The 18,097-nt window shown below is 52.1% G+C and overlaps 9 protein-coding genes across 9 annotated transcripts; 6 read left to right on the top strand and 3 right to left on the bottom strand.

The window, feature by feature from the left end:
• Nucleotides 1–58: 58 nt before the first annotated feature.
• On the top strand, nt 59–1,489 carry STEHIDRAFT_89579 (DUF947-domain-containing protein; the record flags this gene model as incomplete). The annotated part of the gene is made up of 6 exons (XM_007298244.1): nt 59–251; nt 317–332; nt 393–621; nt 671–737; nt 835–1,171; nt 1,236–1,489. Exons 1-6 carry the CDS (start codon nt 63–65, stop codon nt 1,487–1,489), a joined length of 1,092 nt encoding a protein of 363 aa, XP_007298306.1. The 5' UTR covers nt 59–62.
• A 218-nt stretch (nt 1,490–1,707) lies between these two features.
• STEHIDRAFT_71348 (uncharacterized protein) lies at nt 1,708–4,421 on the top strand. The gene is made up of 7 exons (XM_007298112.1): nt 1,708–2,710; nt 2,765–2,998; nt 3,057–3,078; nt 3,133–3,195; nt 3,249–3,818; nt 3,881–4,060; nt 4,125–4,421. The coding sequence occupies exons 1-7, from the start codon at nt 1,775–1,777 to the stop codon at nt 4,313–4,315; spliced, it is 2,196 nt and encodes a 731-aa protein (XP_007298174.1). The 5' UTR covers nt 1,708–1,774; the 3' UTR covers nt 4,316–4,421.
• A 265-nt stretch (nt 4,422–4,686) lies between these two features.
• On the top strand, nt 4,687–6,874 carry STEHIDRAFT_143862 (uncharacterized protein; the record flags this gene model as incomplete). The annotated part of the gene is made up of 8 exons (XM_007298852.1): nt 4,687–4,806; nt 4,873–4,918; nt 4,987–5,144; nt 5,195–5,461; nt 5,526–5,753; nt 5,806–6,271; nt 6,327–6,409; nt 6,468–6,874. 8 exons carry the CDS (start codon nt 4,687–4,689, stop codon nt 6,777–6,779), a joined length of 1,680 nt encoding a protein of 559 aa, XP_007298914.1. The 3' UTR covers nt 6,780–6,874.
• Nucleotides 6,875–7,517: 643 nt separating this feature from the next.
• On the top strand, nt 7,518–8,516 carry STEHIDRAFT_164782 (uncharacterized protein; the record flags this gene model as incomplete). Its single annotated transcript, XM_007298851.1, has 4 exons — nt 7,518–7,663; nt 7,728–7,754; nt 7,821–7,889; nt 7,962–8,516. Exons 1-4 carry the CDS (start codon nt 7,565–7,567, stop codon nt 8,514–8,516), a joined length of 750 nt encoding a protein of 249 aa, XP_007298913.1. The 5' UTR covers nt 7,518–7,564.
• An 18-nt stretch (nt 8,517–8,534) lies between these two features.
• STEHIDRAFT_164781 (uncharacterized protein) lies at nt 8,535–9,310 on the bottom strand (the record flags this gene model as incomplete). Its single annotated transcript, XM_007298850.1, has 2 exons — nt 8,535–8,714; nt 8,775–9,310. The coding sequence occupies one exon, from the start codon at nt 9,308–9,310 to the stop codon at nt 8,780–8,782; it is 531 nt and encodes a 176-aa protein (XP_007298912.1). The 3' UTR covers nt 8,535–8,714; nt 8,775–8,779.
• Nucleotides 9,311–9,511: 201 nt separating this feature from the next.
• STEHIDRAFT_71344 (uncharacterized protein) lies at nt 9,512–12,585 on the bottom strand. Its single transcript, XM_007298111.1, has 5 exons — nt 12,325–12,585; nt 12,136–12,256; nt 12,073–12,079; nt 10,983–12,009; nt 9,512–10,920 (listed from the first exon to the last, which is right to left on the bottom strand). The coding sequence occupies exons 1-5, from the start codon at nt 12,577–12,579 to the stop codon at nt 9,775–9,777; spliced, it is 2,556 nt and encodes an 851-aa protein (XP_007298173.1). The 5' UTR covers nt 12,580–12,585; the 3' UTR covers nt 9,512–9,774.
• Nucleotides 12,586–13,226: 641 nt separating this feature from the next.
• On the bottom strand, nt 13,227–14,955 carry STEHIDRAFT_151834 (uncharacterized protein; the record flags this gene model as incomplete). Its single annotated transcript, XM_007298849.1, has 4 exons — nt 13,227–13,300; nt 13,360–13,569; nt 13,628–14,762; nt 14,824–14,955. 4 exons carry the CDS (start codon nt 14,953–14,955, stop codon nt 13,227–13,229), a joined length of 1,551 nt encoding a protein of 516 aa, XP_007298911.1.
• A 426-nt stretch (nt 14,956–15,381) lies between these two features.
• Nucleotides 15,382–16,961, top strand: STEHIDRAFT_89571 (peroxisome membrane protein). Its single transcript, XM_007298243.1, has 6 exons — nt 15,382–15,586; nt 15,648–15,915; nt 15,975–16,354; nt 16,419–16,608; nt 16,677–16,783; nt 16,841–16,961. Exons 1-6 carry the CDS (start codon nt 15,448–15,450, stop codon nt 16,852–16,854), a joined length of 1,098 nt encoding a protein of 365 aa, XP_007298305.1. The 5' UTR covers nt 15,382–15,447; the 3' UTR covers nt 16,855–16,961.
• A 279-nt stretch (nt 16,962–17,240) lies between these two features.
• On the top strand, nt 17,241–18,083 carry STEHIDRAFT_164777 (uncharacterized protein; the record flags this gene model as incomplete). Its single annotated transcript, XM_007298848.1, has 5 exons — nt 17,241–17,351; nt 17,419–17,492; nt 17,565–17,661; nt 17,739–17,772; nt 17,854–18,083. The coding sequence occupies 5 exons, from the start codon at nt 17,241–17,243 to the stop codon at nt 18,051–18,053; spliced, it is 516 nt and encodes a 171-aa protein (XP_007298910.1). The 3' UTR covers nt 18,054–18,083.
• Between the last annotated feature and the right edge of the window lie 14 nt (nt 18,084–18,097).

The raw sequence follows: 18,097 nt of genomic DNA, 5'->3' as shown, positions 1-18,097 counted from the left end.
GAATCACCCGTGAAAAGTACTGTGGCGCTTTGCTTTCCTCCACAACTAGCCCTCTGTTCACCATGCCTCGCACCAAGGAATCCTCACCCCACTCGGATTCTTCTGGAAGTGAAAGCGACAACAATGCCGATGTAGATGCTCCGCGAGTCGTGCAGTGGGTGGACGAAGACGATCTGGAAGCGGAAGCCGCAGAGAGTTCCGAAGCTGAAGAAAGTGAGGACGATGAAGGTGGCGAGGGTGTAGACGATGTTGTGCGTGTTCTCAAGTGTCCTTTCGGCCTCATATTATATACTCACATTGGTATCTATGAGCGTAGAAATCGCTCCAGACGAGTACGTTTCTACTTGCTTGACTTACTCGTTCATACCTGACCGAGCCGCTGTCTTTCTCAGATCTCTCTTCTCTGCCATTCGGCGCACTACAAAAAGCGCAGCGTGTATTAGCTCAGACAAAAGCCTACAGCGACTCTGAGGGTGATGACGATGGGGACGAAGGTTCCGATGGGTCAGGGTCTGAACCTGAAGAGCCTACTTCACGCTGGAGTCGGGAGGAGAAAGGCAAGGCGAAGGAGGAGAAACCGAAGTCGAAAAAAGATATCACGAAGCGGTCGAGCAAGCATGCGTACGTTTCTCATTATCTAGTCTAAGTGTTCATACTGAGTATTGTACAGACCTACGGAGGTAACGTCGAAACGACCGGTATCTCGACGGAGAACGGTAGTTGAGGTCCCTAAAATGGTGCGTTTTTAAGGAAGGCCCTCTCTTTGAGTGAAGCGTTGACTGAATTCGCTTTCATCTCTTCACTTCTCTTCACTTCAACTCTCCGAATATTCAGGAGCCGCGCGATCCTCGTTTCTTGCCTTTAGCAGGCGAGTTCGATGCACAGAAATTCAGGAATCAATACGGTTTTATCGCGGACATGCACGAGACGGAGCTCAAAACCCTACGCGACAACCTCAAGCGGGCACGAAAACTTGTAGGATCATCCCCGCGCGATCTTCGTGAAGAGCGGGAGCGAGAGGTGCAGAGACTTGAGTTGGCCGTGAAGCGCGCTGAGAGTTCGGTGAATAAGGATAGGAGGGAGAAAGTCGAACAGGAGGCAATGAACCGGGCGATGCAGCAGGAGAAGGCAAAACAGAAGGAGGGCAAAGGACAGTACTGGCTGAAAGACGGTATGTTCAATCCTCTGCACAGGCTTTCGACTGTATGGTGTACTAAGCTCTGCGGTTATTTTAGGTGCGAAGAAAGAGCTGATGTTGAAGGCACGATACGAGGCTCTTGCCGAACAGGGAGGACGAGGGGCAGTGCGGAAGGTGATAGAGAAGAGGCAGAAGAAGGCAGCGCAGAAGGAGACAAAGTCGCGGCCGTATGCTCGAGGAGAGGCGTTCAGCAGGACTAGTACTGGCGCCGGAGAAAGACATCGGGAATCTGCCAAGCGGGATGGAGGTTGGGGCGACAGAGAACGAGCAAACAAGCGTCGGAAGAGTTAGGTTTGGTCGCTTCCGTTTCCTATCATTTATACTCTGGTATCTGGATGCAATACTCTTGCTTCAATGTCTTCATGATCAGTTGCATATCAGTCCGATTTCATTGGTGATCTCACAAGTGTGGCCCACGTGTGCTTTGCGCTTTGAACGTGCGAAAGTGGCCCAAAAAATCCGAGTGCTGTCCGCGAACTGTCTCACCCCAACCGTCAATCAACGCCCATGGCACGGTGAATATTCTCCAGCTAGTACGGCTCTGGCGCGAGCACGACGACCCACCTTCATGAGCCGATGTCTCCTCTCGTCCCGCCCACCATGACAGAACCGTCAGTTTCTTTCGTCGACCAGCCGGACCACGAACGTATCGAGCTACGGACAATAGTGGACAACGAACCAGATGGTGAGGACGATGGTGACATCTATCGAGGACGGGCGCCATCTACACCACGACCTGGTCGCTCTGACTCCGTGTCATCGTCGTCGTCTTCCAGCTCGTCGTCAAGTGCTTCTACGGTCGGTGGTCCCTTGGGTGCTCTGGCAGCTGTCGTCGAACGGGCTATCACTCGTTGGGCCCGCGCTAACTGGTCAACCTCGTCATTGGATTCGGACTCGGACGCTTCTTCTTCCAAGTCATCCTTCCGCACGACCAATAAATCCGTCAACCGACGTCGCAAGCGAAACCCCAGTCTCGCAGACTTGAACCGTGCTAACTCGGAGCGAGAGGTCGCAGCCAGAATTCGAGCTCGTGAAGAACGCCGTTATGTCGAACGCGAGTTCTCCCTCTACCTCCCCCCTGCGCTATCCTCCTCCTACCACCCTTCTTCTAAGTCACCTCCGACCACCGAAGAGCAGCGTACCACACGCACGACGTCATTGCCATCAGTCCTTTCGAAGTTGGATGCCGCTCTGAAGAGGTCTTCTAAAGCTCGTAGGCCACGAAACCGACCCCGTCCTTCCAGGCAGACACCCCTCGAAGGCCCGATACCGATACTTCCTCATCTGGATTACATGCTTCCGGATGCTGGGCCCTCGAGTCGACCGGAGTCTGCCACAGAGCTTCCGACCCTTCAAAAGGTCAGGAAAGGCAAACAGAGAGTAGGCGCTGCTGCCTCCCCGGATCCACCCACCCCAGGCGTGGGCACTGGGACTCCTGATGTATCGAATCAGCAGGCATGGTGGTTGGATGTCGCAAGTCCGACTTGGGAGGATATGCGTGCCATGGGGAAGGTACGTCATGATTATCTAGTTTAGGGTAGAATGACCTGCTGAAGATATGTTTAGTTATTGCATATGCACCCGTTGACTCTAGAGGATATACTCCAACAGGAGCCTAGAGAGAAACTGGAGCTCTTTCCGAAGCTTGGCTATTATTTCATCGTTTTCCGTGCCATCGAGTCGCAGGGTATACCACAGCCTACTCGCGACCCGACCACCGATGCCTACCTCGCGGAGGATGAAGGCCATGTGGCGGAGGTTTATGTTTATCTAGTTGTCTTTCCGGATGGTATTTGCTCTGTGAGTGATTGGCTCAGCCTCCGGAGTGAACTTCATCTGAACTTCATTGCCTATTTAGTTCCATTTTTCTGACATATCCGGTTCGCATACCGTATATTTTTTGTCATGTTCGTTCACTGATCTCTGTATATTAGAACATACCGAGAGGGTGCGTAGTAAGATTCGTGTCATGGAAAAGAGTATCAATATGTCCTCAGGTAGGCTCATATCCACCATCTACAGTCGCTCTCCGTCTGATGTGATTCATTAGCTTGGATCGCTCATGGAATACTCGATTCTATCGTGGATGCCTTCTTTCCCTACGTCGGTGAAATAGAAGAGGAGATCATCACGGCCGAGAACACGGTGTTTTCCGACTCTAACGACAGCACCGATTCTGTAGCTCCGCAACCCATCCGTAAACCTCGCAAGCTACCAGTCAAGCAGCTGGAGAAGGCGCATTCCGTGCTCAGTACCCTCACTAGCGACGAGAAAGGTCTCTCTGTCAAGGAGGTCATGTCGGTAAAGACCACCAAGACGCGCTTCTCTGTTCCTCGTCCTACCTTTGCCTTATCGTATCGGCGGTGGAAGCGAACTGTTCATCGGATGTTATCGAAGTTTTTCCCAGGAACAATCCCTGCTCCTGATCTGGCAGTTAGCCCGACCACGGTAGCACTTCGTCGTATGGCGCGTACACGGCGGCTCGTGACGACCCTCTCTCGAGTCCTAGTGGCGAAGTCCGAGGTTGTAGCCCGTCTACAGAAGAGGTTGGGAGATTTCGGACAGACTTTGACTGGGCGCGAAGATGATGATCTCGTCATTTACATGGGTGATGTCCAAGGTAGGCGTTGAGAGCTACTGCCGATTCTACTACACAAGTATTAACCCAACCCGATCTCTCAGATCACATTATCACATTACAGCAGTCCCTCGCCCATTACGAGCGAATGCTCAGTCAATCACATCCAACTTACCTTCAGAACCTGCGCGTTACCGCCTCGCGAGGACGATCGGGCACGGACAAGGCCATCATGGTGCTGACCGTCGTCAGTATCGCAGTGATGCCTGCGCAAATTATCATAGGTACACCACCATCCCATATATCCTTTTTTATGTCGGTGTACTCACCAGCGAGCGATTTTTGAAGGTCTATTCTCCACTAATATTCATATCCCCACGAATCTGCATCTTGATGCAGACGGAAACGTGTTGCCTGGCTATCCTTACTACGTGTTTGGTGCCGTTGTAGTTGGATGTTTCCTGGTATTGTGTGCGTATGGTTGCACGGTTCGGTGGTGGTGGATTAATGCAAAGAGGAAGCGGAGGACGGTCCTTTGAGGACATGTATCATTGCGTTGGGCCTTTGGGATCTGGGTGTCATCGTCTGTGTTCACAGTCGTGAAGTATGCGAGACTGTCTGTCATTGGAGTATCGTGCCGGCCTGAGAATAGACCACTCCATCAACGCGAGCGCAATGCTCCAAGATATTCAAGGCCTCAAAACTGACTCAAAACGTTGGATGAGATTGACCGTTCGGCGTCGGGCGTGGCACAACGCGATCACGTGCTAGTTACATTGAGCTCGATCTGGCGGGAGGATCGAGGTTGTGTCTTGTCTCTGACGCCAACTGTCAACTTCGCGCCGCCGCGAGCACCCCCGCGGAATCATCGTGAGTGATGCTCCCTTCATCTCGTGCACTCACCATCACTATGGCTAAGAGAGCATTCTCCAGCACGCTTCGCTCCCCTTCTCCCGTACTAGCGAAGAAGCCTCGTACAGATGCAGCTGTCGTTCAGAACAAGATCGCGACGGCCGAAGCTGCAGCGCGTGTTGACGCTGACCCGCCATTGACTAAACTCACTGCTTTGTTGGATAAGGGTTTCAAACCGGCCCAGAAGGGAGATGCGGTCGTTTATTGGATGAGAATGGAGGATATGAGAAGTAATCTTTTTATTGCATCTCGTCCATAACTCGAACTCATAGGTAATTATATTTGTTCATTCTTTTAGTATCCGACAATAGAGCATTGCATCAAGCCTCCGAGCAAGCAAAAAAAGAAGATGTGCCCCTCTTGGTTTTATTCACCATCAGCCCCCAGGATTACGCCGCGCATGACAGAAGTCCCCGCAGGATCGATTTCACACTGCGAAACCTGCGGTGTCTTCAGGTTAGTATTTGTCTTCTGGTTCGAGGGCTTTACTCACTCAGTACTTCCAGGCATCTCTCGTAGAGGAGCTCTTTGTGCCATTGCACATAGTCGTCTGTAATCGCCGCCGGTCGCTTCCCGGCGAAGTCATTTCTCTCATCAAAAACTGGAACTGCCGACGGCTTTACGCCAACATAGAGTACGAAGTAGATGAGCTCCGACGCGATATCGAGATTTGCCAACTTGCGAAGGAACAGGGCATCGTTCCTGTTTTTATCCACGACAAACTGGTCGTTCCTCCTGGAAAGCTTTTCACCAAGCAAGGCAAACCTTACACTGTGAGATCTTACCCTCTATCTGTATGAACTAGACATTGATGCTCACCCACACCGGGTTTGTCAGGTATATTCGCCCTGGCAGCGTCAGTGGGTCTCTGAACTCAACGCCCATCGCGATGTCTATTTGGCAGAAAGTCCAAGGCCAAGTGCGAACTCTGAATCCCTCCGCAAACATCCCACTTTTGGCCCACTATTCGACACGCCCGTCCCAGACTTCATACCTAACTTTGAATGTGTGGATCGTGAGGTTATGGCCAAAACTTGGCCTGCTTCCCAGGCCGCCGCCCGCCAGGTGAGAGGATTCAAATCTTTATATAATTGGCAGCACTTACCGGGTTCTTCAGATTCTAGACCAATTCTTACACACGAAGTCGAGAAACACTCACGTCGGGAACTCTGACCCACTTGAACCGGGTGCAGAATGGTCTGACAAGCGCAGTCGGGGTCTTGTTTACAAGGACAACAGAGACAAAGCAGACCGTGATCACACGAGCCGCCTGAGTCCATACCTCTCCGCCGGGGTAATATCTGCGAGGGAACTCATCCGGGCTACCATGAATGCTATGGGGTCGAAGACCGTCGAAGCGAACCGGAATACGTCGTTGGGCGTGTGGGTCATGGAGATCGCATGGCGCGATTTCTATACGCACGTTATGGCTGCGTTTCCGCGTGTCTCTATGGGGAGACCGTTTCAGGAGAAGTATGCGGCAGTGAAGTGGGAGACGGATGAGGTGAAGCTTCAAGCGTGGAAGGACGGCCGGACGGGCGTTCCTATCGTCGATGCGGCTATGCGACAGGCGAATACGATGGGTAAGTCGCCAAGTTCCTGTTCTTGCGTACGATCACGGCCCTCATATTGGCTCAGGCTGGATGCATAACAGATCTCGAATGATTTCAGCCATGTTCCTGTGCAAGGATCTTATGATTGACTGGCGTCTTGGTGAACGCGTGAGCTTTACCATCCGCTATTTAGCATAGTCCTGTTCTAACACTTCTCCCATTCCAGTACTTTATGCAGCAATTCGTCGACGGCGACCTCGCAAACAACAACGGTGGGTGGCAGTGGAGCGCCAGCACCGGTACAGATCCGCAGCCATACTTCCGCATCATGAACCCATACCTTCAGTCTGAGAAGGCCGATCCTACGGGCGACTATATCAGAGCCTTTGTAGAAGAGCTGAAGGACGTCAGGGGCCCGGAGATACATAACCCTACGGCGAAGATCTGCGAGAGGACAGGTTATCCGAGGCCTATCGTTGACCATAAGGCGGTGCGGGAGAGGGCATTGAGGAGGTATAAGGAGCCTGGGGTGGAATAGGCGAAGGTTTGCAGTGTATAGGATTTAAGACCATTGTGTGTCTGTCTTTTTAGTTGTCGAATTGTCGAGTGTATATTATCTCCCGGAGACTAAATATAAAGTCACGGTGAGCGGACACCCATATGTCAACAACCCTCCATGCTGACCTACTTCCCGCCGATTCATCTGTTTTCACAGATGTTTTATTATATTCGGTCATAACCTCTCCGTAACCAACTTCTCGTCCTCGGAACCGCGCAATCACAGTCGGAGAACCTCGCTCCAAATCTGGTGCCACGTGAACTATTTCGGCCGCAGCGTCCAAGGTAACTTGGGATACGCTCTTCTTTTAAGTTGCCCTCAGCTCGCGGTGTGACCCCTGTCTTCATGTTCTATTCCATCACTCGCCATCGTCAACATACGCAGCTTCTCAGAGCATCGCTTGCCACCGCTTTCCGTTGCTCTGTGGGATGTATCTAACTTCCAGCGAAGCTATCGACCGTTGGGTAATCGTTTCAATGCGATGATGTGTATGCTCTTGACCAATCGCAGCACGCTCCCCAGACTATATAAGACTCGGTGAGGACGATGAGAGAACGGTAGGTCTTCGCCCTCAATTTGTTCAACCTTCAACGTCGGTCTGGTATCGACTTCACCCTTTACCTTCCTTATCCCACTGGTCTGGTCTCCTTGCCTTCATTTACTTTCGCTCTTCTGCTCTTTCTTCCATCCGCTCTATCGCTCCTTGTGCCGCAGCCTCAGACCCAGAAAAGTGATATCATCCTCACGCTCGTCTCGCTTTCGTCATGATCTTTCCTTATGCTTCAACGCTTGCCGTCGTCGTGGCTCTTGCTCTGAACGTCGCTGCGTTGCCTGTAGCACCCAATGCACCCGATCATCGCTTAGTGAGTTTTGCAACCTATGTCAGTGTAGATGCCAGATCCAAGGAGCTAACCCAGCGTATGGTAGATCTCTCGATCGGGAGACAAGGCCACCGTATGTATATCGCTCTCACACCTAATTAAATGGACGGCATCTCACATCCATCCCGTTTGTCTCTAGATTATTCGAGACTTCGCTGCAGAGATCCTCGCTGAAAGGGCGGCAAGCCATGTTAATACGCCTACTACGGTGAGTTGCCTAGCTATCGTCTTACTTATAGTGTTTCCCTAGACTCATGCTCATCTGTTGAATTCGGAACAGGTCGAGAACCAACAAACCCGGGACGACGAGAGCGATAGTCCCCACGCTCGCGAGTACTACGACTCGATCTGGGCTCGCCAGAACCGTGCTCGTCCTAACGGCGGTAACGCTAATGCCAACGCCAACAACAACGCCAATGGTGCGAACGCTGCTGCCGCCGGGAATAACGGAAACGGCGCTGCTGCCGCCGCCGCCAACAACAACAATAACGGTAATGGCGCCGCCGCTGCGAACAACAATGCCGGTGCTGGTAACGCTGCCGCCGCCAACAACAACGCCGGTGCTGGTGCCGCCGCTGCGAACAACAACAATAACGGCAATGGCGCTGCTGCCGCTACGAACAACAATGCTGGTGCCGGTGCTGCTGCTGCCCCCAACAACAACAACGCCAATGGCGCCGCTGCCGCGAACAACAATGCTGGTGCTGGTGCCGCCGCCGCCAACAACAATAACGCTGCGGCTGCCAACAACGCTGGTGGTCGGTTTGCGAGGCGCGATTGGTCGTTTGGGTCAGTCCAGTCCATCGTCCTCCCCAGTTTGCGGCTGCAAATCTAATGATTATGTCTTCAGGTTATATTACTAGTCGTTTCAAGCAGGGTGAAGGATCGTTCCTGCACTATACTGATGGTGTATTCATGATCAGCGTGTGAGTATGAATCTTTGTATGTGGCTACACTGAGATCTTCTGAGCATGAAGTCGGATATCTTCTTCCATTACACTCGAAGAGTGAATAACGTCGTGTACGAGTGATCCTATTCAAAAACACCGTCAATCTCTTTGCTAGTTGTATAGACGGTCTTGAAATTACTCACGGGCATTATCTGGAATTTCTGGCTTTCCAAAGTTTCGCGGCTTCAAAAACATCGTCCTCAATTTCTTTTGCCGCAGCCCGACCATACTCCCACATCTCTTCCTCCATAGAATCGACATCTTCGCAAATTACGATCTTCGCGTCGTTCAGCCGTCGAAGCGCTTCGCGACACCACACCCGACACGTGAATCGGGGCTCGCGGCCCCTATCAACCTCCGGAACCACCATCGGAATAGGACTCAAAAGTTTGTTTAGATCGTCGATGGTAGTGTTCGACCTCAACTTTCCAACGATAGCAGCAGATGCGACGGCTGTCGAGTTCAACAAGTCGAGAGAGATCCTATCGTACGACCAGCCCGTAGCAGTCGACGGGTCGCCGATGGCGTGTAGTTTCGTTCCGATTGAATTCTCCCGACCATCGGCAGGGTTTGCGACGTAGAAGAACCAGTGGAAACGCGGTGGTGTGGTGTCGATCAAGTCGAGGGCTAGGATGATGTCGGGATATTGTGGCGGCGGCGACAGCTTCGATTTTGACATGTTGTGTGGTGAATGTCAGGTTCTAAGACGGTTGAGTGCTTAAATGGGTTTGGCGTTTATCGATGATGGGAATTTCGTTGGTTCAAATAAGCGCCAGGGAGCTTGAAATCCAAAGACGGAGCTGTAATAAGGAAGGAAGGAACCGACGAAGGCTTGAAAGCTTGATCCATGGGCTCATCCATATCGATTTCTGTCGGAAGCATATCATTCAACCACTTTCTCAAAACACGACAAAAGGATATCCTAATAGTAAACGTCAATAATGGAAGAGCATAACGATGAGAATTATAGTATGTGTACTGTACATGTGCATAGATGGAGCAGGGAGGGTCGTGTATACATGGGTGTCCTGGCAAGAAATATAAAAATGCAGATTCCCGAAAATCCCTAAAAGAATGCAAATGAAGCATAAGTGGTAAATTGATCCTAGAAGTCGACGGACAGAAAAGAAAAGAAAAGAAAAATCAAACAATGCCCAACACAACGGTCACTCTCAAGCTGCACTCCTTCTCACTCGGCATCGTGCTCGCCGGCACTCCATCCTTCCCCGTCACCTCCAGATACTCCTCCGTCCTCAAAGAGCTGCTCTTCCATCCCCAACTCTGACTGACCGAGAAAACGTCTGGTGCGCTCGTGAATAACGTGAGAGACGATCCCGTTGCACTCGCGCATGATATCGTGAAATATGCGGAGACGGCAGGGCGGGGATCTCGATAAGGCTGTGGTGGTGCAATAGGTGGCGCACAAGCGGGAAGGGTATTGGGTACAGTAGAGCCTGCCGTTGTCGAGGAGGTGGGCGTCGTAGAGCGTGTTTGCGTGAGTGGAGAGTGTGCGGTCTGCTGCACGTTGGGCGTGGAGACTGAGGTGGGCACAGTGGGCGTAGACATGTTCCGAGTATGAGTCCGTTCAGCGCGGTGCAATCCAAATGGAGCTGATGCAGGGGGTATAGGATCGATGCTGGATTGTCGGTGGAGATACACTCCTAGTTGAAGTCCTTTCTTGCGGACGAGTTGGACGTATACGTTGAAGAGACTCCCGGCGTACCAGATGGTATGAGAATGTAAGCGGCTCTTCTCTCGCAAAGCTTCCACATCCCAAAACTCGACGGCGAAACGACATGGAGGGTATGGCGACCACCTGGTCACTTTCGGTACCTGCGAGCACATCGGTGCAAGAGTCCGGTTCGTCTTGAGTCCAAAGAATGTGGACTCAGATGTCGTGGCATGACCCGCTCCCTTGCCGTTGGCCGCGGAGGGACGCTCGAAAAGCTCATCCATCGTGGCGCCATCAATTGCAGAACCATCTCCGATTCGATAGGACGCGTCTGCAGGCACTGGCCAATAAGCGCGGTCCTTTTCCGCGTCATGGTTCGCCCCTAGCAGTTTCTCGACAATCTCTGTGGTGGGTATCGACACGCCGAGCTCCTTGTCGCGAGATCCGCCAGGATTAGGCGACGATGGCGGGGAAGCCGAAGAGAAGGAACGACCGGTGATCTTGTGGTGCAAGAGTGCTTGGTTCCAGTGAGCAGATTGGATGACCCCCAGTGGAATATAGCTTTGGCCAGTGGTTGGTGATACATCCTCGAATATAGAAACGAGGTCTTCCAGCGACTGTACAGAGTAATCCATCAGGAAACCACATTGCCAGACAGAAGGCAAGAAAAAGGACCGACCATGTTCTGATAGTAGATTCCTTCTGTAAATAACTTCGTGAACTCGATCTCCTCCTCCACGTCTATCCCTTCGCTCCGCCGCAACTCGACCACCATCTTTGCCGCATCATATCTCTCCTTTTCATCCTTCACGAACATTGAGTCAGATGACAGGAGAGCACGTATCCATCGAGGAGCAATTCCACCTCGACGCCATATGACGGGAACGCTGGAGGGCATGGGCTGGAAAGTCAAGAAACCGCCGGTAGGCCGAGTGGTGGAGACAGTCGAACGCCGTGCTGTTCCACTGTTCTCTGATGAGGGACCCATCGATCCAGGGCCAGATTTAGTCGCATCCTTCGCCTGGACCTCGTAGTGAAGCATATCTACACCCCAGCGAGCTAGCCAACAGGCAGCGGCCTCTCCGATCTTGTCAGAAACGGTGCCATAGTGAAGGTATAGCTGGTTGTGGTTCAAGATTTCGAAGCCGCGGATAGATGATCCCGAAGAGTCTTCGTAGATCGACGGGTCCTCCTTTCTCGACTCGAGGTCAAAGGTAGACAACTGATCACCGGTATTCTCCCCTTCACGCACGGACGCTGCTTCAGAGGCCAGAGAGATACTCTGTCCATCTTCGCCTTTCTGCTGTCTGGCGTGCGCTCGACGAAGAGAAAGGTACCGTTCCGGGTCCACCTTCACCGACTCTGCAACACGTTCGAGACCTGCTGCACTGTCTGTGTCCCCTTCCGTCAATGGTCCGATCCCATCCCCTACGGCAAACGAGAGGTACGACACAACGGTATAGGGTCCTACAGAGCTCAGGATGAGAGTCACACACTGGCGAGTGATAGAGGGAATAGAGAGGTAGATGGATGCGGCGAGTAAGGATAGGAGGAAACGAGGTGTGGCGAGCTGTTGGCCGGGAGGAACAGTGGGACGTGGACCGGGGACGGGGAACGAGGGCGTCAAGGGTTTGGCGGGCGTAGGGATTGTTGTTGTATCCACATATAGCTCAGGCCCTCCGCCATAGAGTCGCGCAATGCATAGCCTAGATGGCAGAACCGAGTTGAGTATGGATACTAGTATCACACGACTGAACGGATGTGCTCACTCGAATGCTACCAAGACGAGGATCTGTCAACTAGGCGTTGGATAGATGAGATGAATCTCGTACCTGCTCTTGTGATGTTCGTATCTTCGAGTATCATGTCCACAATCCCCGGATGAGCATGCGAAGCTCTCATTCTCGATTTGGACTCAGCGAACCCGCCATCAAACAAGCTACGGAAGAACCCCTATGGCCATTCGAAGCGACAGTAAGTTCTCCTGCCCCGGATACGTCTGAACAATAAGCCTTGCGCACCGCCTGGATTAGAACGACACGATGTAGCTTGTAGATCGCGTTCCAGGATCCCTGGACGTGAAGCGCTACGTCCGCAGTCTTCCCCTCAAGAAACGAGTTGTAGATATGAGTTTGGATATCTGCAGAAGACGGCCCAGGTGAGCTCATGGACGTGTCAAGAGATGGTTTAGCCTTGACGGAGGGGAAGAGCGAAGCAAAGCGAGGACTCGAGGAGAGAAGATAGCCGCGGGTGCTGCTATCTTCGAAGAACGCCATTCTCGTGAGGTACGACTGCTGTACGCGTACGCTTAGAGTTCACCGGCAAACTGGGAACAAGTTCATTTGGAAGAGCTTGGCACCAGGCACTAAAGCTTGTTGACGCCGGGCCGTGCGGCTCAAGGCGAGTCAGTCCTGACCGTTCTCCTTTTCACTGCAAGTTGAAACGGCCGACTGTGCGCCTGCAATGGCCCATTGATATGCCATTTAGGTGGAGAAACGCGTGTTTACAGACCACAAGAGTACATACAGCCGGTATAGTGTCGTTCAGAGAGTCTACTCGTAAAGAACATTCGAGAACTAGATATTGTATCTCGCAGGATGGAGGCAAATGCCCGTCGTCGTAAACAACATTGTGGTATAAATAAAGCAGGAAAGCAGTCCAAAGTTATGGGTATGAGTGGGCGTAAAGGGGTCAGACAATAGTAATACAGACAATGGTCCACTTGGACCGTCTGAAATAGAAATATGTTCGAAGGTGTTCAGCAATGCCTTCGATGCTTGTTCGGAAGGCTCGGAGGCACACGACGTTGAAGGGAGAAGTCTAGCGCGGGCCGTTAAGAGAGACTATAAAAGGAATAAGAAAAATGGAAGAAAACCGGTGGTCGTGTAAGGCATGAGTTTCGTGAAATATAGCGTAAAGCGGCTCAACTAAGGAGTTCATCCCTCTTCTTATCGGCAGCCATCACAACACGTTTCGTCTCTTCGAGAACGGCAGCGACTAAAACAACACAAACAATTAGTGTGATTGACCCAGGGAGACATAGAGGAAACCCTGACCTGTGTCCTTGTAGGTGTTCTCCTTCTCCCGGAGTTGCTCGAAGCTGACATTTAGCCTCTCTTCGTGCGTGGCTAGATTCTGCTCCTCCAGCTGCAACGTCTGCGTTTCCAAGCGCAATCTCTCCAAGGCTGCCGTAATGTTATGGCGTAAGTCCCGCACGCCGATAATTTCGGCCTGGAACTTCGTCCTCGCCTCGTCTAGGGCATTGCCTAGTGGCATCCAAGTTTAGTTCTGGCGTCAACTAGACTACTGACTGAATAGTCCCACCTGCTATTTCAGTCGCATACGCGATGTGGTCAAACTTGGACATATGGTCAGACCAATCATTATCCATAGCCCACGAGACTACCTTCGTCGAGCGCTCCCCAGTGCTCACACGCCCGGACTGCTTGAGGCTGCTCCTCCTCCGAGGAATACCGGGCCTGGCTAATGATGAGCCAGCGATCGGAGGGCCTTCTTGGACATCTGCATCAGTCGGAGCAAAGTCATCCTTTAGAGGTGAACTAGGCAGAACCGAGCCAAAGTCCGAACCTGGCGCCATTGGGGGCGACTGCTCCCGAGAGTCGACAAAAACGGGTTGGTAGTGAACGGGTTCCGGCATTTGTGTCATAGGCTGAGGCATTTCCATCGGGATTTCTGAGAGATTCGTGCTCGAGCGGTAGGGATGAGGGAGGGGTTCAGGAGAAACGACCTCAGAACGGGGACCAGGATCGTCGAAGGCATGTTCGGGAGTGAGGCCATATGGGTTGGACAAGGACGGTGAAAGCGACATCCCTGTACGTTCTTCGACGACAGGCGAGAGGTACGCGGCCTGCGAAGCGAGAGGCGCGGAGCGCATGGGATGACGTTGACTTCCCGAAGAAGATTGGGATCGAGAGGTACTTTGGGAAGAGGCAGAGACACGACGTTTGCCGGACGCGGATGCCTTCGTGGGTGCACGTTGCGACAAGCTCGAACGGCTAGCGGAGTGCGCTACGCGACTTGAACGAGGACTTGCAGTCTGAGCATGGCTATCGTGAGGATGCGCCGATCGGTGTACATGTCCGCAAACGCTGCAGGAAGATTGGGGAGTCTGCGGCCTGGGGGCGGCGGCTTCGACGGTGTATTTCTTCGAGGGATCCCTAGTGCGCCCTCGCGGTTCTTGATCTCGAAGCCATCTCTCCATCTCCTTGAGGCGAAAGTCGGGGGGTGCATGAACGATACGGAAAGCAGCACTAGCACCGGAAGCAACTGCAGGGGTAGCCAGACGAGAGATACGTTGACATTTGCGAATCATTCGATCCTTGAGGTGTCGGATGTGAAGGATGAGGTCCCATGAAGCTTTCTTGCCCTTGGCGAGCTCTGCAGTCTCGTACTGCAAGAGCTGTGCGTAAAGAGTAGCAGTCTTTGGGGGAAGGAGGACCTGGCGAGACGATAAGTTAGATCTGAACCACACAGGGCGGAGAGAAAGAAGTAAATCATACCTTGAGCTCATTAGGAGTATCGGTGCACTGCAGATACCTCCAGCCGGTCCTCGTCTCTCCGTCGTACGGTTCGAGCTGTCCTCTGACAGGACTGACCTGGAAGTACGCCAAAGGAGTGTGCGAGGAAGCCATGGGTGCTACTCCGGGGAGACCCAGCGTGGGCTCTTATTGAGAAGCCCCAACGAGAAGAGGGCAACGTACTTGAAAAATTGGTGATGGTGGTAGTGGGTGTAGTTGAAGGTACAAAAAGCACGAGGCAATAATCTTAGAGGTGCCTGTAGGCCTCACCTTTGAACTTACGTAATACAATGAGTCGGCACTGTCGACGTCGATGCCCAATTGTAATGCAAACAGCGATACGTGCTCGGCGACGTGGTATTCCCCAAACCTCAACGATGAACGCGGGGAACGGAATGTGGAAGTCGTTAGCCACAAACTGAAGGGTATGTTTGCAGCCTTAATTTGCCTGTTTGCATCCGGTTACCCGATGGAGGAGCGTGAGAGCTCGAGACCTGGCCGGGAACCAAAGACCGGAATTCACGTTGTTGTCGACCGCCCCGCACTGTACGTGCTCGTCGTCGGGCCTCGCCACGGCGCCCTCACCCTCCTTCGCTCTCTTGTTCAATGTCGTCTGCTATCGCTAGCTATGAATCCTTCCTAGTCAAGAATGTCTCTACCATCTCTTCGGTCGAGTCCACCCTCAGATCCATCACTTGGCTTCTTCCTGGCAGATTCAAAGATGCAGAGCTGGCCTCTGAGGCTCGTCAGTCTACCTTTTCCTGTCGTCGACCAATTGCTCTTACTGAATATATGTAACGTTACAGTGGCTGCATCGCTCAATGTATTGAGCTTGTACCATGATACACTACTCGCCAGGATAATCGACGCAGAGCCAAAACACAAACCTCTTCTACCTCCCTCTCTCCATACTCGCTATACTCGCGCATGGGCAGATGGCCACGTCCGTTACAAATGGATTGCCAGGGTGCTGGAGCTTGTTCGCTTTACTGAGCTCTTGATTGAGATGGGTCTACGGAGGAAGTTCTCAGAGAAGGGCCGGTGGAGAGGCATCGTTTTACTGGAGGCCATCAAGTACGTCCATAACCTTTGTGTGGCGCTAGTTTTGTCTCAATTTGCGTGTTGCCCTATAGAGCTATGCTTCGCTTCGCTCTTCTTCGCATCACACGACGACCAATTTTGTCGCCCCCTATTCCTGAGCGAGACATAGATCCCGCTAATTTGCCTCCTCCGTCCAACACATCTTCGCCGACTCTTGCTCCTTCTTCACCCCCGTCATCCCCACCACTGACACCCGAACACCTGAGGAACAACCATGTTCCATTGCATCCACATCCACTACTTGCCTCTCCATTGCCTCAGACCAAGCATACCTCCCCCGTGGAAGAGTATCTTCTATCCAAGGCTCTCACCACCGCCTCCGTGAAAACACCAACTTCACTCGTCAGACCTCTTGTCTCACCGAAAGAATGGTTGTCAGAAAGTCTCTACATTATTCGTCCTTTAATTTACGGTGAGTGACGAAGCGTGTAAAGGTTCGAAACGTTCATTTTCTGATATCTGCGCTCTCTCCGAAGCCATCATGCTTTCGGCAGACCGTAAATCTAATCGCCCCCTAATGGTGTCACTCGCGATGGAGCTTTTGTCCAGGAATATTCGCCGAGTACCTTCTAACTCGTCTTCCCTCGAACGGGGGGAGTATGCGCGCAGAGATAGAGATCTATTCTGGTATCTTGTGCGCGGATCCATCTGGGAGACTTGGACGAGGTCAGTTTTGAACAATATCAAGCCCGTTTATCTTCGTCGCAAACTAAATCCTTTCTTCTCTTCTCTAGACCGAAGTTGGAAGCCTTCGCAAATAACACCGAACGCATCCCTGTCTTCAACCTCATCAGCGGTTTACTCAAAGACTGGATGCCGCTCATTGACGAATACCACTACTGTACGCTCTTCCATTCACTTCTTAGCTGACTCCTTTACTCACGCCTCTTCCAACTAGATACTGCCTCATAGCCTGCTGTTTATGCTGCACCCGTTTCCTTTCTCTCACTGCGGATCTATCTGTATCTGTACTCGTGTGTGTGGTTACCTTTTCAGTTCATTATGCGACTTATTTCCTCTCCTCTGGTCCAATAACCTATCTTGCTTGAACATCGAAATGGTGGACATCGACTGTCCGGTGAAGTTGCCCGCCAGATTGTCAACTGCCCTTGTGACCCCTATCCGGATACAACGCTGCCTTTTCCGTGTTATCCGGCCCCGCAGCCATGTGAAAGAAAACACCGCTCCGACATCGATAAGATCGCCTGAGTAGAACCCCTCCTTTGTTCGCCGGTATACATACGAGCACGCATCGCTTTCATTCCGTGTCGACTAACAGTCCACTCCTCTTTCCAAGTATGGCGTCCAACGTGAACGAAGCTCCTCTACCCGACCTACGGCGCATCGTCACAGGCCATGATTTGAATGGCAAAGCCGTTGTGCAGAGCGACGCTGGTATTCCTACAGCGGTAAGCGCCAACGTCGATAGTCCCGAACTTGTAAGGATATTGTATTTACTCCTGCTGGACTTTCTAGGAGTTTAAACCGGGTATCACAGCCGCCGCACTGTGGGTGACCCATGATATGCCCTCGACGGACAATAATTCGGAGTAAGTGAATCAGTCGGGTTTGTTGGGCATCGTTGTGGGCGAGGTTTAATGTGCCTTTGCCCGTCTCTATAGTGTCGATGGTGCGACAAGACCGTTGCAAGGGATGGCGGCACCTGGTGGGACGAATTTCCGGTATACTGACCTTGCGCCTGGGGCTGTCACACCTATGGTATACATTGTTCTTTCCCAAATTTTGACTGTCGACGTATCCTAGACACTGGTGTTTCTTCTATACGTTGATTGTAGCATCGCACAATCTCGCTAGACTATAACATTCTTCGTGGGTGTCAACTCTGTTCTCACTCAATCCTCTCGTGATCCCACATTGACGAATCTTTTATCGGTCACTTCCTTGTTGCAGTACAAGGAGAGGTCGTGCTGATCATGGAAGATGGCGAGGAGCGACATCTAACAAATGCTGGGGATACGGTTATACAGAAGGCTACGATGCATGCCTGGCGGAATCCGGGGAAGACATGGGCTCGATGGGCCACAGTCGTTGTGGATGCGGTGCCTCCGGTTGTGAATGGCGAGACTCTGCAGGAGGAATGGCGAGACTGACCGTGCACAACAGTACTATTGTATATGTTCACAGCAAGGAAGGG

The sequence above is a fragment of the Stereum hirsutum genome (assembly GCF_000264905.1).
Source record: "Stereum hirsutum FP-91666 SS1 unplaced genomic scaffold STEHIscaffold_1, whole genome shotgun sequence".
Lineage (NCBI taxonomy): Eukaryota > Fungi > Basidiomycota > Agaricomycetes > Russulales > Stereaceae > Stereum > Stereum hirsutum.
The sequence above is the reverse complement of the archived record's forward strand: the minus strand, read 5'-3'. Positions and strand labels throughout refer to the sequence as shown.